This window comes from Sinocyclocheilus grahami, unplaced genomic scaffold, assembly GCF_001515645.1.
Source record: "Sinocyclocheilus grahami isolate Dianchi unplaced genomic scaffold, SAMN03320097.WGS_v1.1 scaffold550.1, whole genome shotgun sequence".
NCBI classification, from domain to species: domain Eukaryota; kingdom Metazoa; phylum Chordata; class Actinopteri; order Cypriniformes; family Cyprinidae; genus Sinocyclocheilus; species Sinocyclocheilus grahami.
In genome coordinates, this window is record NW_015505729.1 from 923,470 (window position 1) to 941,489 (window position 18,020).

An 18,020-nucleotide genomic window follows, 5' to 3' on the forward strand; every position below is an offset into this window, starting at 1 on the left:
GATACATATCTAAATTGAATCGCAATCTGTAGTGACTGCAGTGAGATAGAAATTAAAGAACAGGGGTGAGGAAAACTCCTGGTAAGATGTGAGATCAGAGTTTAAGAATTAAGATTATTATGCTTATTATTGCATATACAAAGTGATATACAGTAATTGGATGGGATCGGTTGAATACAGCTTGGTCAGGCTTGAGATCATTTATCTTTCTTTTTTAAAGATAACAAGGTGAATGACATCCTCCCTGGTCTTGAAGTCTCAGATGTCTGTTTTATCTTCATGTTTTTATGCTTTTAAGTTTTTAGCTAATAATGAGTTTTTATTATTATTATTATTATTATATTTATTTATTTTTACTCGCAATTCATATACAATTATAAAACATTACTATTATTTACATTTATTATATAATTATTTATATTATTTATAAAATATTATATAATTTATAAATAATATGATCTCTTTCTTCTGGTGTTTAGAAATGACATAATGTTGATATTCATATTTCAGATGTCACAAAAGTGCAGACGTCAGAACAAGATGTTTTTGCAGCTTAGTTATAATAAACGTTGGATTCATTGATCAATTACAGACTTTATTCTGTGTCCCTACAGCCATTGTAACCAGCAGACTCTTCCTGTGACATATCAAGCCTGTGTCATCCCAAAGGACTGTGAAGTGACCGAGTGGTTGGACTGGTCTGCCTGCTCAAAGGAGTGCTACGATCTGAATGGGCGTAAGGGACAGAGGACACGCACGCGTCAGGTGAAGCAGTTCTCAGTGGGTGGAGGAGCCGAGTGTCCTGAGCTGGATGAGAGTGAACCGTGTTCTCCTCAAGGAGAAGGAATCCCGCCATGTATAGTGTAAGTGCTGTGTCCATTCTGCTTCGGTGCTTGGATCATGATATTTATATTAGACCTAATATAAGAGTGTAAAGCATTTACACTCAGTGACGTCAAAACTGATATAATGCATCTAAAGGTGTCATTGGTTAAATGAATACTGAAAACAAACAGTTACACTACCGGTAAAAAGTTTTAGAACAGCAAGATTTGTATTATTATTATTATTATTATTATTATTATTTTAAGTAGTCTCTTCTGCTCACCAAGGCTGGTTTTATTTGATACAAAATACAGCAAAAAGAGTTCAATATTGTGAAATATTTTTACAATTTAAAATAAATGTTTTCTATTTAAATATATATAAAAATATATTTTATTCCTGTGATGCAAAGCTGAATTTTCAGCATCATTACTCCAGTCTTCAGTGCCACATGATCCTTCAGTACTTTTTATTTTTTTAACATAATATGTTGTTGCCTTATGTTAAACTATTTTAAAAGATTTTTTTTCACATCAATCTACACTCCATTAAATATTATGTCATATTCATATTCATGATATTCAACTTTTTAAAATGATCAAAACTTTTTACAAATATAATATTACTTTTATTCATCAAGGATGCATTAAATTGATCAAAGGTGACAGCAATTTATAATGATTTCTGTTTAAAAAATATTTTTTCTTTTTCTTTTGAACTTTCTATTGATCAAAGAATCAAAGGAAAAAAAGTCACATTTTGCTCAAAATTTTATCAGCATAATTGTTTTCAATATTGATAATAATAAGAAATATCTCTTGAACAACAAATCAGCTGTGTGTGTGTGGTATATATATATATATATTTTTTTTTTTTATCAAATAAATGCAGCCTTGGTTAGCATATGAGACATTATTTTTCAAAAACATGAAACATACAGTAGTGTATATGAATATATAATTTAACAAAAAAATATAAGTAGGCCTGCATTGTTCTGAAATAGCTCTCTGTGGCTTTTGGATAGCATGAACGTGTTAAAACGCAGATGGAAGAGTGAAGTGTGGAACAAGGGTGGGGGTGAAGGTCCTGCTGGGGCTGATGGAGAGATGGCAGCGGTTTGGTGGTTGGTGGTTTGGCACAGAGCCACCCTGGAGGTCTGAGAGGACAGGCCACACGCTGTATAATCTGATCTCCCCCACAGATGGGCCGGTCCATTCCCCATCACTCATCAGCTCATTGCACTGGATCTCACCAGAGTGGAGTAGGTGCCCCCTGTATTTGATGGAGGTGAATGGTGCTCCTGTAGTGCTGACCCAGTGTGTGCCCGGCCACGCTCTCTCACCAAACCCCACATGTGCTTTCACTGCTGTCACTGAGAATCCTTTACAGCAGGAGTTTATGACCAGTCGTCCCCCAGAGTGAGATTCAGGTGGCCAAGAATGGCTTGTAACCATTAAAATTTAATATTCACCTACTGTTAAGCATCTCATAAATCTCTTAAAGGGATAGTTCAGTCTGTATCATTTACTCACTCTTATGTTGTTCAGTATAATTCAGTGTTGGAGAAGCTATTGTGAAACTGTAATGCAGCTCAATTTAGGTCAAGGGTTAATTTAGGTTTAGGTTATATTAAGGTATAGGGAAATTATATATACATTATATATATATAATGATAATGGCGATATTAAACATAACAGATAAATTGACGTTAATTACAACTACAAAACTTACAAAAACAGCTTAGATTATCTTGAACATTTAAACGAATGGCAGGATTTAACAAAACATATTTTTACAATATAAAAGAATAGCTCAAATGCAACACAGGAACTTCTGTGCAGAGTTTTGAGTTAGTGTTTTAGTTTTGTTTTTTATTTTGTTTAATGTTTATTTTCCAGAGTCGTCCAAAGGAATCATTTCGATGATCATACGAATCATACAAATGCTGTAATTTTACTTATTACTCTCTGTAAGTGTTTCCATCCAATATAACTCTCAGATCTAATTCATGTGAGCGTACATTAAAATATGGTACATTAAAACTCGTCACATCAGGTTTTGCATTTTGTGAAAGTCCCTAATACATCTTTATTTGAATCAAAGTTGACAAATTTTGCATTGTTAATCTCTGTAAATGTTGGTATTTGATATAGCACATTTACGTTTGCATACGCACAATTATGGTGCATTAAAACAAGACACATCAGTTTTAAAATATTGTGAACATTTGTAAAATCTGTTTATTTGAATCAACTTAATTTAATTCATATATGTTTTGGGATACTGCTTTGCTGATGGTGCATTGTGCTATTTAACCATTAACATTTGCTATGCAGTCCATTACTCATTCAAGTATCCTAAAAGAGAAAGCTTTCTCATTTCACACATTACGTGTAGCTCAAGTATAGTGCATAAATGGAAAGTGAGGCCCTCAAAGCAAAATTCTGAATGCAGTCTTGTCAGAAGCACATTCGCTGAATCACAGCTCATGAATATGGAGCTCTGCATTTGTGAGGTCAAATGGGCTTCATTTTGAATCTGTGAAAAATGTTGAGAGCCATTACCATGGAAAGTCAGCAGGAATTCTCTATTGGTTTTAAAATCTGACCCGCTGTATTCAAAAACTGAAATAAATGTTTCATATTCTGTCATTTACAATACAGAAGCAAAGCAAAGGATCATTTCCCTTTTAGTTTAGAGAGTGCATACTCATGGTCAAAACATTTTTTTAAAAGACGCTCTCCTTTCTTTTTACTCTTCTTATTTGAACACTTCTAAAAGCTTGAAGCAAGACTTGTTACTGAAGGTCACTGGACATTTAAACATCTGGCACACAAATGCGCACACGCATGCACACACACTACCTGAGCTTCCCCCCGAGCATGCCCTTCAGCTTTTGATCAGCGAGAAAGGCCAAAGGTAAAGAGGAGGTTCTTACCTTTTCAGCCAGTGTTCACACTGTTAACACTGAACCAGAAGTTTTGTTGTCTCATTTTTGCATATTATAATTTCTGTCACGACAACTCTCAGAGGGATTGGCATGGTAATGTACATGACGATGTTAATGTATTTGGTCTTGCCAAAATAGATCTGCTACGCTGCTGCTGCTGCAGCAGAGCAAGTACCGATACTTGCTACTGCCAATGCATCCACAACATGCTGCTGTAAGCATGTAAGAAATACTGCTGCTGCACATATAACACATATGAATAACCCCCATATAGCATACATGAATCACCCCGTAGCAGATCTATACAGGTGGAGCTGGGGAAGGAGGAGGGTTTCTGAAGTGCGCTGCCAACTGCTACAGCAAACAAAAGCCAGGTATTTGAATATTGAGCAGCGAGCTCATTGAGCTACCGATACAGGAGAGAAGCAATCAGCTGCCATGTGACAATGATGTCACCAGATTAGATTGAACTAGACCTATCGGACTGCGCCATCTAGAGTTTCATGCCAGAACTCTAGAACTCAGAACTAAGACCTTTACTGAAATGAACATAAATTAATTGGATATGGTTGTAACTGTTTTATTAAAAATAAATAGTTTGTTGTAAAATCATAAATATTTGTACATAACACAAATATCCAAAATATGCATAACATAAAATAACATAAAATAGCATAGCTTAACATAGCATAACATAGCATAGCATAGCATAACATAACATAACATTTAACAAGTCAGCTAAAACACATGAAAAAAACTAGTAAAGTAAACTCATTTATTTGTAATATATAGTATATGGGGAAAAAACTTAATAGTAATATTTAAAAATAGTAAGATTAATATTAAAAAATACACAAATAATTACTAAATAAAAATAAAAACTGAAAATATGAAATTTAAAGCTAATTCAAAATATTGATTGCACTGATATGTAGTCATACATATTTTAGTTTAGCCTTAATTTTTTCCCAGTTTTTTTTTTAACAAAAATGTTTTGGTTTTGGTTTTTGTTAACAATAATAGCACCATGGTTACTACACATTTACTACAATAAACCCATGGTTAATTTTCATAAGGGTGTCTCTGGACAGGGGAAAAAATCAAATCAAACATGCATATGATAATAAGTACAGAGTGTGTCATTTAAATATTTGTACATAACACAAATATCCAAAATATGCATAACATAAAATAACATAAAATAGCATAGCTTAACATAGCATAACATAGCATAGCATAGCATAACATAACATAACATTTAACAAGTCAGCTAAAACACATGAAAAAAACTAGTAAAGTAAACTCATTTATTTGTAATATATAGTATATGGGGAAAAAACTTAATAGTAATATTTAAAAATGGTAAGATTAATATTAAAAAATACACAAATAATTACTAAATAAAAATAAAAACTGAAAATATGAAATTTAAAGCTAATTCAAAATATTGATTGCACTGATATGTAGTCATACATTTTAGTTTAGCCTTAATTTTTTCCCAGTTTTTTTTTTAACAAAAATGTTTTGGTTTTGGTTTTTGTTAACAATAATAGCACCATGGTTACTACACATTTACTACAATAAACCCATGGTTAATTTTCATAAGGGTGTCTCTGGACAGGGGAAAAAATCAAATCAAACATGCATATGATAATAAGTACAGAGTGTGTCATTTTTGTTGCAACATTTCTATCCATAGCTCAGCTTTTGATGCTGTTTCCCTAGTGTTCTTTCGCTAACATGATAAATCAAAAAGCAGCAGCCCAGCCATCAAACTCAATGATGCTCAATAAAACCATGACCTTAGCGCACATCCTGACTGACTTGCCTTCTGATTAGTCTATTTAAAATCATCTATATTTATAACTCCGAAGGACAGACCAAAGTACAGTTTATTTTTGTGTAGAAAAAAAAACGAAATAAAATCTTTACTCTCAATCTTGTCTCAATCTTTAGCCTTCAGAGGATAAATTAAGAGAGCATTAAATAATCATCAGCACTCGTCTGTTCACAATTTTTCTTCCTCTGTCTCCGCAGGTATAATTGGCGAACAACAGAGTGGAGTGACTGCAGGGTGGACGTGCTCCTCAGCCAACAGGACCGTCGCCGGAGCAACCAGACAGGGCTCTGTGGAGGCGGGGTTCAAACCAGGGAGGTCTACTGTGTTCAAGCCCCCACTGAAACCTCATCTAACCTCAGCTCCCTCAAGAACAAAGATGGTAACAAAACTATCAAATCCAGTGTCTTAACCCTCTGCTTGTGGTTAATGCACTTTCTTGTTCAATGATATGTCCCGAACCCATTCTGATCTCTCTCCCCAATAATTTCCTGTCACATCCTCACCAATTATTTGAGTTTGCTGCAGGTTCCACACGCAATAACGAGCACACAAACACTTTCTATTCAGTGAATATAACTGAATCCAGATGATCTAATTCAGTGGTTCTCTAACCTGTCCTGGAGTACCCCCAGCACTGCACATTTTGTATGTCTCCCTCATCTATCACACCTGATTCAACTCATCAGTTCATTAGTGGAGACTGCAAGACCTGAAATGGGTGTCAGATATAGGGAGACATACAAAATGTGCCATGCTGGAGGTACTTCATGGAGAGGTTTGAGAACCACTGATCTAATAGATAAACATTAGAATTTGACGACCGCTCTGTTACTAGCGAGAACAGGGGCTGCAGTCAACACCATGTTACATTTGTTGTGCATACATTGTTTATGCTAGCGGTAACATTAAAAAAAGTTCATCCATGTGCAATATGCGACCACACGTTCAATCAATGTTCAAATATGTGGTTTGTTCATAAAGATAGCACCTATTTGTAAATATACTTTCAGGTTTTCTGAGATGTGAGCTCCAGTTCTGGAATTTTCCGCCGGCTCTGATGTCTCTATAGTGATTAAACGAGCTATGATTCGGCTTAGGTATATCTAACGGCCAGTTTTTGGTCTCATTTATCTATTCTTTTTTTTCCAGAGCAAATAGTTTTGGCTGAGGGCAAAGTTTCATAACTTATGTATTTTTTTAATATTTGTAATGCTATATCAGAGCGCTGTCTTTGTACTTTTGACTGAATTGCTTTGGAGCTTTTATAATGGCTATTGTTGTTTATTAAATGTTATTGTTCAATCAATAATATTTTTGTACATAACATTAGTATTTAGTTGTTGTTGTTATTGTTATTGTTGACAAAACGCTCTCTGTGTTAGTGATGGTGATTTTGACCTGTGGCCTAGTGCCTATGGTCGAATCACAGCCATGCTGATATAGAGCCATACTGCACGGCTACTTGTATGATATTTGAAAAGTTTGTGTGACTAACATGCTTGATGCAAAGTTATATTTAGTAAAATTACCTTTTTGTCTCCGGTCACCTCTGCGCCAGTGCAGACTTAGAGGCTCACTGCGAGCTTTTAGACAAAGATCAGTTGATGTTTGTACTGTGGTAGACAGCTCAAGCCAACATATAATTGGATTGCTTTTTAAAGGCTGAAATTAGATCACCAGGGGGAAATTAAGGAATAAAGAAGGCAGAGCTGTACAAATTAATGAGGCAGCTACTGTGGAATTGAAATGCTAATGCCGTCACAGACATACACACAGGTGCACATACACCCAAACACAAATTCTCTCTGGAGTAATACAACAGAAACAGGGAGGTGCCAGTGCCTCATGCCATGTGCTGAGGCTGGTGCCGGGCCTGTGTTCACTCTCGGACTGACACAGAAACTCCCCTGCCATCTGCTCTGAGAGCTGAACTGCCGACCTCTTAGGGAACTTATTCAAATGTCCACAGATGTCCTCAAGCAGTCATTGCCTGGTATGGCTTGGTCACACTACAGACAGAAAGACAAAGCACACTGAAAGCAGTTTTCCTTTTGAAATGAGACCACTTTAAATAGGCTAACACTCACAATGGTGTATTTAACAGCTACTGTAAACCATGATTTTACTTGAAAAAAGCCTATGCTGATCTGCAAACATTGTCTATTGAGGATTATGTCTTTCAGCTGATCAACATAGGCATCTTGTAGTCAGTGTAGTTCATTTTTGTTGCCAGTATGCTGATATTTTCTACATAACACCAAGATCATTGTGAGCAGATCAAGTTCCAGAACAAAAACCATGCATCACTGTTGAGCACAGTTGATAGTTTGCCTTTTGCAGTTCGTAGTTTGCCTTAACGTAACTTTTAAAATGTTTTTCATTGAACAAATCTGTAATGCATGGACTGATGCATGTGTAAATAAATAATGCAAAATTTTCGTTTTTGCAACATATTATCTGGAATCGCTTTGAAATTGGTTTGAGATTGTCGTACCTGGGTATTTTATTTAATTATTTCACATATAGCCTACACTATCGTTCTAAAGTTTGGTGTTGGTAAGATTAAAAAAAAATTTTTTTTTGTCTCTTATGGTCACCAAGGCTGCATTTATTTGATTAAAAATACAGTAAAAACAGGAATATTGTGAAATAGTATTACCATTTAAAAACTGTTTACTATTTGAATATATTTTACAATGTCATTTATTCCTGCAATGGCAAAGCTGAATTTTTAGCAGCCATTACTCCAGTCTTCAGTGTCACATGATTCAGAAATCATTCTAATATGCAGATTTTATGCTCAAGAAATGTTTCTTATTATCAGTGTTGAGTAGTTGCTGCTTAATATTTTTTTGTGGAAACCAGGATGCATTTTATTTTATTTTATTTTATTTTCAGAACAGCATCAAATTATTTAGTAAGAATGTAGAAATCTTTACTGTCATTATTGATTCATTTAATACATCCTTACTGAATAAAAGTATTAATAAAACAATTAAAAAAACTCTCACCAACTTTCACTGGTAGTTTGTACATTAGAGAAATGGTGTAATCCATCACCTTGAAAATATTTAGTGAGACAACCACAATACACCCAAAAAGTGCACATGCAATTCATTACATTGCACAAGCAAGTTTGTATCTTTTTTGATGTGCATCTTGGTGAATCAGGACCTTAGTGTCCAGCCTCCTGTCTGTGATGAAGTTTTGCCAGACAGTGTTGGAATCCCATCCGTAATGTAGCCTTAAGAGAAGCACATGGCGCTGACTGCAGCTTCCTGCTGGGGGAGGTGACAGGCCTGGCACGCTGACGAGTCACACGGTGACAGATGGAAGAACTGTGAGATAAAGAAAAGGAACAGTGCAAGAACACCTGCACACTTTCACACACACGTTCTGCCTATTTCACACACGTACAAACACACACATACACCCCTAAGGCTTTTCCACACCTTCTAGCTCTTTCTAATGCTCTTTTTTGCATATTGTTTTCTTTTTCTCTCCTTTGGTTTTCTTTGTTTTACCCATCATCCTTCTCAGCAAATATTGTTATGTTATTAATTGCAATTAATTTGATTAATTAATCTGTGTATCATGTACTTAATTCAGTTGTTTTTTTAAATAGATTTTCAGCCCTACTTTTTTTCCTCATTTACCTTGTCCTCTTTTAATCAATGAAGAATCAATCAGGCACTTTTCCACTCAGGGAGTTTCAGACAGATTTGAGAGGATTTAATTTCAAGCTCCACATGATTGGACATTTCCAAGTGATTTGCCACTGGGCCTTTGGAATTATTCACAGGTATTTATATACATTAATGCCAGACAATGAGAGCATCAGGAGCGGTGGTTTACTCAAGGACAGACACCGTGTGCTTTAAGCAGATTTAATCTGGTCATTCAGTTCCAGGGATCATAGCTAAATCCTCTGTAGAAACTGGACAGTTTGTCTGCACTCTGGCTATTTCAGTACAATGTGTGATGCCAGTACATATGAAACGTTCATACTTGACGCATGTCCCACAACTTTACCTTTCATTAGTTTTTTTTAAAGCAGCAACAAAGCCACTTTTATATGAACTATCTATCACACATTTGATTGTCATTATCAAATCTCATGGTATCTCCTAATTCCCTTTAAAGCGATAGTTCACCCCAAAACTAAAATTTCATCATCATGTTGTTCCAAACCTGAGTTTCGTTTTAGTGTTGAACACAAAAGAAGATATTTTGACGAATGTTGGTAACCAAGTAGTTGACGGTAGCCATTGACATCCACAGTATTTTTTTGTTCTCCCTTCTATGGAAGCCAATGGCTGCCAGCAACTGTTGTGTTCAGCAGAAGAAAGCAACTCATACAGGTTTGTAACAAAGTGTGGCTGAGTAAATGTTGACAGAATTTTAATTTTTGGATGAACTATCCCTTTCATTTGTATAGATTAATATATATATATGAATTTTAAGACAGAAATAAAAATCGGCATCTTTTAAGAAAGCATTACTTTTTTGTTGTCAACTCCATCACACATTTTTAGAGATGTTATTTAAAACATTTAAGATAATTTCCTTTATTTAAAGGGGGTCTAACAGTATGCAACTTGAAATTAAACTGTTTGAAACTGTAGTCTTGCATAAACATTAGATTTGTTGTAATAATAGTGAATATTTCACTTTTGTGTGTGTGTGGGTCTGACGATGTTTACTCATATTAAATGAAACTCAAGCAAGTGGAAATGGATAGGTGAACAAACATAGGTGAATACCTTAATTTACATTAATCCCTCCTAAACAGTGTGTGTTCTGTTTTGCCAGTAGTGAAGAATCAGTGAAATATATTGTTTCCACGAATATGAAAACATTGTTCCCTTTCGTGAAACTTCGAACTGCGTCCTCTAGGGGTCGCTATGGGGAACGCCTCGTCGTGACCCGTGTCTGAAGCCTACATTGAAAAAACACCAACTTGTTTGGCCGGCGACAGCCATGACGTCACTACCGTCGCAACTAGTACAAAATAGGCGCCGGTAGCGCACATCATCCTTTTTCTTCGTCTTCACTGACCGTTCTATTTGAAGCGTGCATTCCAAAAGCAAAGTAAGAGCCTTTTCTTTTCCTACTATGGCGAGCACTAGCGGAGAATTTAGAAAGTGTACATCCGTGTCAGCGGTTTCTGAATTCCCCTCAGGGAACCATGGTTACATAAGTAACCCGAGACGTTTGCATTCGAAATGAATTTTCAATCATTTTGGGATTATGGATTCCCAAACCCATGTAATGAATGCCAGAATGGCACTGAACAAAAAAATATGCATTTTACATGTCAAAAGCAGCTTGTTGTCTTACTCTCTGCCAATGCCGCTTCCCATCCGACTTCTTGCTCTGCTATTTGGGTCTGAGGAAGCTGTGCTTGATTTCCTCTCCCCACGGGTGGTTTCAGACATTTAGACGACAGGGGAAAGCAGCTGCTGTTGCGATATTTATCCATTAACGCATCTCAGTCACAGAGAGCAGAACACAACAACAGTGTTCATTCGTTTTGGCTTGGCTGTGTCTCTCTCCGGATTATAATCAATGTTGCACCCCATCGTGGATCTTTGTGAGCTGTTCAATGCAGTGGCTTTGTTACAGAGCATCCGTGCAGCACCGCCCCGCAGGCAGGCCCGAGTTATTGATGATGATGATGATGATGGTGATGCAAGCAGGTGAATGTGTTGCCGGCTGTCAGACGGACAGAGGGACTGATGGGATACTGGTGCCATAATTAGGCCGGGGAAACCCTGGATGGGCAAACAGCAGACCACCTGGCCTCCAAGCGAGTGTTGTGCCACCTGAATAAAGTCAACCTACAAGGAGAGGGTCATTAATCAGACTGGGTTAACAGGGCAACAAAACGTGAGCCGCTGAGACAGGAAGCCCACCTCAATACCTTAAAAGCACAGCCAACTCCTAATAAGAAATACAGAGTGCATGGAGACAAGTCTGTTTGTGGGAACAAGGGAACTTGCATTTGCAAGTCAATTTGACATTTTTTGCAAATCAGTTTTGTCAATTTGACAGCTATTTAATTTTTTTGACATGTCACTTTTGGAAGTAAATTCAGCTTGCTAAATTGAGCGTTCCGGTGGGTGTTTGTCCCAGAGGAGCACTTCACAAAAAAAACTTTTAATTTCTGTTTTAAACAAGCTCATATAAATCATTAATGACTCTGGCTATGCAATCAATCACTTAGATCGCACTGAAAATCTACACACACACAAAACACATGTGTTAACGGAATGATTTTAGAAATGGCTCAAAGTGCACAGAAAACACCTTTTGGACACGAAGCAATTTGCATGTGAATGAAGAGAAGATCCGTCAAAGGGTATTGGCAGCAGATCTGTTCACGCACTGACCTTGCAGAAAGTCACATACGGCTCGGAGCTGCACGCACACTTGCACTGAGTGCTGGTTACAGATAAAAAGAAAACAAGGACAAAAGGGGTCTTGGGAGATGTCTAGCAAAACATGTGCAATCAGAAGTGCTTGTTTATGAGAATGATGTTGATCATGTCATTTTATCTCTCATGTTCGAATTTTCAAACATATTGAAATGCTTCACATTACCTTTTTAGGTACTTTTTGGTACACGTGTGAGCAACATAAATTTGAGTCCGACTCACATCATCTCCAGCCCCCATTCCCCCATCATTTTTTTATATTATATTTATAATGTATATAAAAAATACTACTCAAAATAGTATTCAGTATGTACACTTTTCAGCAGTTTCTTTTTCTTTCTTTTTTTTAGAAATATTACTTTTATTCAGTAAGGACACATTAAAGTGATCAAAAGTGACAGTAAAGACGTGTATAATTTTATTTAATGTTAACTAATATATTGAAATGCTTCACATTACCTTTTAAGGTACTGAGACGGCACCAAATCCACCATCGTTTTTAATACATTTAAAATTAAAACAAACAAACAAAACTACTAAAACATATATTTAATATATACACTATTCCATTTTTAAAACAAATGAATACTTTTATTCAGCAATGACACATTAAACTGATCAAAAGTGACAGTAAGGACAATTATAATATTATAAAAGATTATTTCTGAGAACCCTGAGGAAAAAAAAAGATAAGACATTTTTCTTGAGCACTAAATCACCATATTGGAATGATTTCTAAAGAATCAGTGGAACATTTAAAATATAATATATATTATATATATATATATATATATATATATATATTAATATTGCACAATACTCCCAATTTTACTATATTTTTTTATTCAATGCAGCCTTTGTGAACATAAGAGACTTCTTTCAAAAACAAAATCTTCTGAAACTTTTTTTCTGAAATAATTTTGGACTTGGTCCATCTATTTTTATAGGGACTGTAACAATGTGTGTCTGTTTCCTCAGCCTTGCGGCCAGTGAACAGTGACCTGTGTCTGGGCGTTTCTCCTAACACCACCCAGCTCTGCCATATCCCCTGCCCTGTGGAGTGTGATGTGTCCTCCTGGAGCGCATGGGGGCCCTGCACCTTTGAAAACTGCCAGGATCAGTCCACAAAGAAAGGTAAGCTTAAACTATATGACCAGTTCATCTTTTACTGTTGTGTTTGGGGAGCGGTCATTTCCCCCATTTCGCTAAAACAGAGCGGATCAATAAAACATCCTCTTTCATTGTAAATCACATGAATTGTGTACGGGAAGCCTTTCAACACATAACTCACAACGGCCCACCTCTCACCTCTGTCTGCGCCATCAGCATCCGGGCCATAAACTTATCAGTGCCTACTGGGGCAGAAGATTCATTTTCTCAAAGATTTTATGAACCAGGCCCATTGTAGAGGGAACAACAAACAAAGGGGACCCACAGAAAAATAAAACATGTCACGAAAGATACAAAAGACAAATCATGGGTTAGATGGCTTCAAAGAGACAAACACAAGCTTCAAATGGTCCCTGGAAGGAACCGAATCTGATGGATTCACATGATGGTGGCTTACCGAATGCTGCTGACAGTTGGTATAGTGTATCAAAGGTGCTGGCACGCTGGCTGCATTTCTCATTAATTATGGCTGGGACAGCGACCCGTGCCATGACTAATGCATATTGACTCTTCCCTAATGAAGCGACTCAAAAGGATGGGATGGGAGGAAATTCTCCACCATGCATCTTAATGATGAATTCTCTGCGAATCTGTGTTCCACTCTCTCTTTTCAAATGCCCACGGTTCATACTTCATGCCATATAGCTGTAATGACAGGTCTCAGCACTTGTGTACTGTATGTACAGTATGTAGGCTATCATTATTCAGGGAGATGTGGCGAAATGAGTAAAGGCTTTTTTTTTTTTTTACTTTTTTTTACAGTATCATCAAACAGTATCTCCCACACAAGGACAGAATAGAACTACAACATCAGTGCTTATTACATTAACAAAACGCATCAGTGATCATCTATCTATCTATCTATCTTGGGGAACCAAACAGTAAAATATTATATATTTTTTGTGATTATAAATATGTATTTATATTTGTATTATTTGATATTATGACAGTATAATTTAATTTTATTACTATATATTCAGATTTATTAATGCATATTTTAATATGTAAATATATATATCCAAGTGAATGACTTTATTTTTGCAGTTACCTCTTGCAATGTCTTGCTCCCCTCTAAAATAAAGTAAAATGTATAATTTAACAATATTTCAAGTATTTTAATTTAGATATTTTTAAACATCAGATGTTTCTGAAAATCTTCACAATCTCGATTCACATTCTGGAATTAAATTTGAACCAAAATCATCTTTGTAACAGAACTCAGTTCTCAATAATGCCGTGCAGTCCTGGTTTGATGTCAAGCAACAACCAAATCCTGTGCTGTCTTGCCTTCTACAAATGATGGATGCAGATATAAACTGTTATTCTGACAGTGAGACTGTTCTTTTATAATATATATTGATAATCTTTATTATAGCCTGAACAAGCTACAAAAATGAGCTTGATGGGAGATAAAGTACAAATTACATGTGACATCTTAACCTGAGGCCCCAATAACATGTCAGTGTGCACCTTAGACGTGATGACCCATGAGATCCTGAAGAGATTTTTGTCCGCCTGTGCCTTTTGTCTATTTTTTATTAACAGGGGCTCATATGAAACCCAGTATCGTGCTTTTGTCTGATAAAGAGACAGAGGCAGCATATGCCATCAGACACCTCCAGGCTGACTGACAGGACGTGATACAATCCCCTTACACACCCACAATGAGCTCTACGCTGACCTTCTGATTAAATAAAGCCAGGAGGAGAGTGCAGGACAGAAGTAATCAGAAAAAGGGACAACGCTGGCATCTCCAACTAACTCCTCAAGGCCCCCCTCTCTCGTATTACCTTATCGGCCCCAGACAGCAATGTGGATTAAACCAGAGGCCAGGGACCAGAGAGAGGAGGGTGATGGCAGGGTACATATAGGTGACCTTGCGCCGGTCATGAGTCCAGTCCACCCATTTTTATCCCTCTGGAGCCCTTTTCCTGCTCTTGAATGGGAATACCCCTGGCGCCAAAACCTCTTTTGTATTAATGGATTGCTGAATGCATTAGTCCCTTTGGTGAAAGGCAAGCGTAATGAGGAAGGAATAATAAAATTCATAATGATGAGCTGCTCCAGTAATTTCTGTCATCTTGCACACTTAATGGACTGACATGTTTAATGCAGTATTACAGTGATTGTGCAATGACACACTGAGACAGTTTAGCGGGCTAACGGAAGGGATTCATTAGTTAAGTTAAGTCAATTAGTTCAGACACTAGTCTGGTAAACGTTGGGTCGGTGGGAACTTCAGGAGAAGAATTTCTCCATCCACAAACTGCTTAATTTGGAAAAGCATGAATGCAATTTGTGACTAATTGAAACGAATGATTGTCCAACAACATCACAAAGTGATTATTTTATCTATTCTTTGTAAGATATTTGTGTATTATATATATATATATATATATATATATATATATATATATTATTCCCTACATTCCATTTATTTTCCTAAAATGTTATGTTATAGTACAATAAACAGTATATTAATATTTATAGTGCATTAATTATATATAATATTATCTTTTTCAATGTTATTTTTAAATGATTTATATACTATTATAGTAATATTTTGTTTTTCATCTTTTATAGTTTTCATTTTAGTTTTAGTCATTTTCTTGCATATTTTTGTCATTATTATTATCATTATTATTATTAAATATTTATATTTAGCCTTATTTTTTGATTTAGTAATTTTAGTACTTCAAGGCAACATGTCTAATTTTTAATTTTTATAAAATAAATTTTACAAAATAGTTTATATAATAATTTTTAATCTAATATTTATATTTTATTTGATCTTGATTTTGAGTTAATGAATAGTTTAAGGGTCTTTGTTTCTTTGTTTTGTATAATGACCTGTTATTGCATGATATAGCTTATTTGAAATTATGTGAATGTGAAAGCTTGTTGAATTTGCAATAAAGAGAAAAAGTCATTTGAACAGATATATTTGCTTATCAATTACTTTTTTGGATGACTGTTTGATTATTTTACATGATTTAACTCTACCTGCACTCTTTACTCCCACCGATTAACTCAACTGACTAAATCAGTGACACAAATAACTTTGAGTCTCATCTGTGTTCTTTGACAGGTTTCAAACTAAGGAAAAGGAAAATCATGAATGAGCCCACAGGTGGCACAGGAAATTGCCCCCACCTGACAGAGGCAATTCCCTGTGAGGAGCCCAGTTGCTATGAATGGCTGCTGGTGAAGCTGGAAGAATGTGTGCCTGACAATGACAAAGCATGTGGACCGGGAACCCAGAACCCACAAGTACAGTGCATCAACAGTGATGGTAAGTGATACGTACACCTTCCATCTGCATGATATGGGACTGTCCATTCATAAACATTCAAGCTAATTAGAAATCTTTGCCTGAATAGACTTTCTATTTAAGGGTCGTGTCCAGGCCTGCAGTGTTTCGAATGCAGCAACAAACTCAGATTGTTTGGTTCTTGTACAGCTGGGTCCATTCTTGAACTCTGTTCATAGGGCGTATGTTCTGGACTCATGCCCAATGCCGTAATTGCTGTTTTTGCACAGGCGGCTGGTAGTACTTCTCTATTGTTAGAGTGGCCAGAGGGGAAATTCAGAGCAATAAGAAGTGGCACCGCTGCCTTTTAGTCTTCTAAACACAAAGCCACATGTGCTGGGGCGGTCTACCATCTAACTAGCCCAAAGGTCCAAAACTCTCCAATAGCGTCTGGGTGTTATTGGCTTGACTGAGTACACGGTAGCTAGGGAAACCAACACCAGCACCATCTGCACCAACTGTGAGATCAGAGAAAAATGGGGACAAGCACATGCCTGGATCTGTGACCAATGGCTGATACTAATGCCTCAATATACTGATTAAGAGGAGACCCGGGATGCCTGCAACACTTCTGTAACTCAGAGTTTTTGTGGTAGGTTGTAACTTGTTTCACTATCAGAAAACATGGGCATCCGTCTAAATTTGGCATTTTGTTGGTAAAATTATTTTTATTCCAACCCCCAGAAATTATTTTACAAATTGGTAAATTATTGAACAAATAAAATTGTATTCATCAAGAACACATTATATTGATCAAAATCAATAAACAATGAACAATAAACATAATTATGATGTTACAAAAGCTTTCTATTTCAAATAAATACTTTTTTTTAACTTTCTACTCATCAAGGTATCCTGAAAAAAATCCCAGTTTCCACAAAAATATATTAAAATATATCAAAATAGAAAACAGTCATTTTAAATTGTAATAATATTTCACAATAGGACTGTATAGTACAATCTATGTACAACAGTACAATCTATTTTTTATCAAATACAGAAGTCTTGGTGAGCATAAGACTTCTTTCAAAAACGTCAAAAAATCTTACCGATCCCAAACTCTTAATGGTAACATACATACAAACAAAGAAGAACATGAAACACAAATTACTTAATATTGCTTAAGCTCTCAGTGGATTTTGAGTTATTACATTGTTTACTCTTACTGTTTGAGAAGCTTTTGTCAAAAGCCACTTTTATACCTACACCCTGTCTGCCATCTGCCCTGTACAGTGAAAACCGGGATTCATCCATGAGGAGAACACCTCTCCAAAGTGCCAGATGCCATCGAATGTGAGAATTTGCCCAGTCAAGTCAGTTATGACGACGAACTGCAGTCAGGTAGAGATCCCGATGAGGATGACGAGCATGCAGATGAGCTTCCCTGAGACCGTTTTTGACAGTTTGTGCAGAAATTCTTTGGTTATGCAAACCGACTGTTGCAGCAGCTGTCCGGGTGGCTGGTCTCAGACGATCTTGGAGGTGAAG

General features: G+C 36.2%; 1 protein-coding gene across 1 annotated transcript in view; it reads left to right on the top strand.

Annotated features, from left to right (window-relative positions):
• Positions 1-18,020, top strand: part of LOC107555944 (thrombospondin type-1 domain-containing protein 7A-like) — a 122,097-nt gene that overhangs the window by 60,144 nt on the left and 43,933 nt on the right. Inside the window, exons 3-6 of the mRNA XM_016238905.1 lie at positions 615-863; positions 5,813-5,994; positions 13,031-13,186; positions 16,311-16,514. Of these exons, the coding sequence (XP_016094391.1) occupies positions 615-863; positions 5,813-5,994; positions 13,031-13,186; positions 16,311-16,514 (791 nt within the window). The remainder of the gene's footprint in view (positions 1-614; positions 864-5,812; positions 5,995-13,030; positions 13,187-16,310; positions 16,515-18,020) is intronic.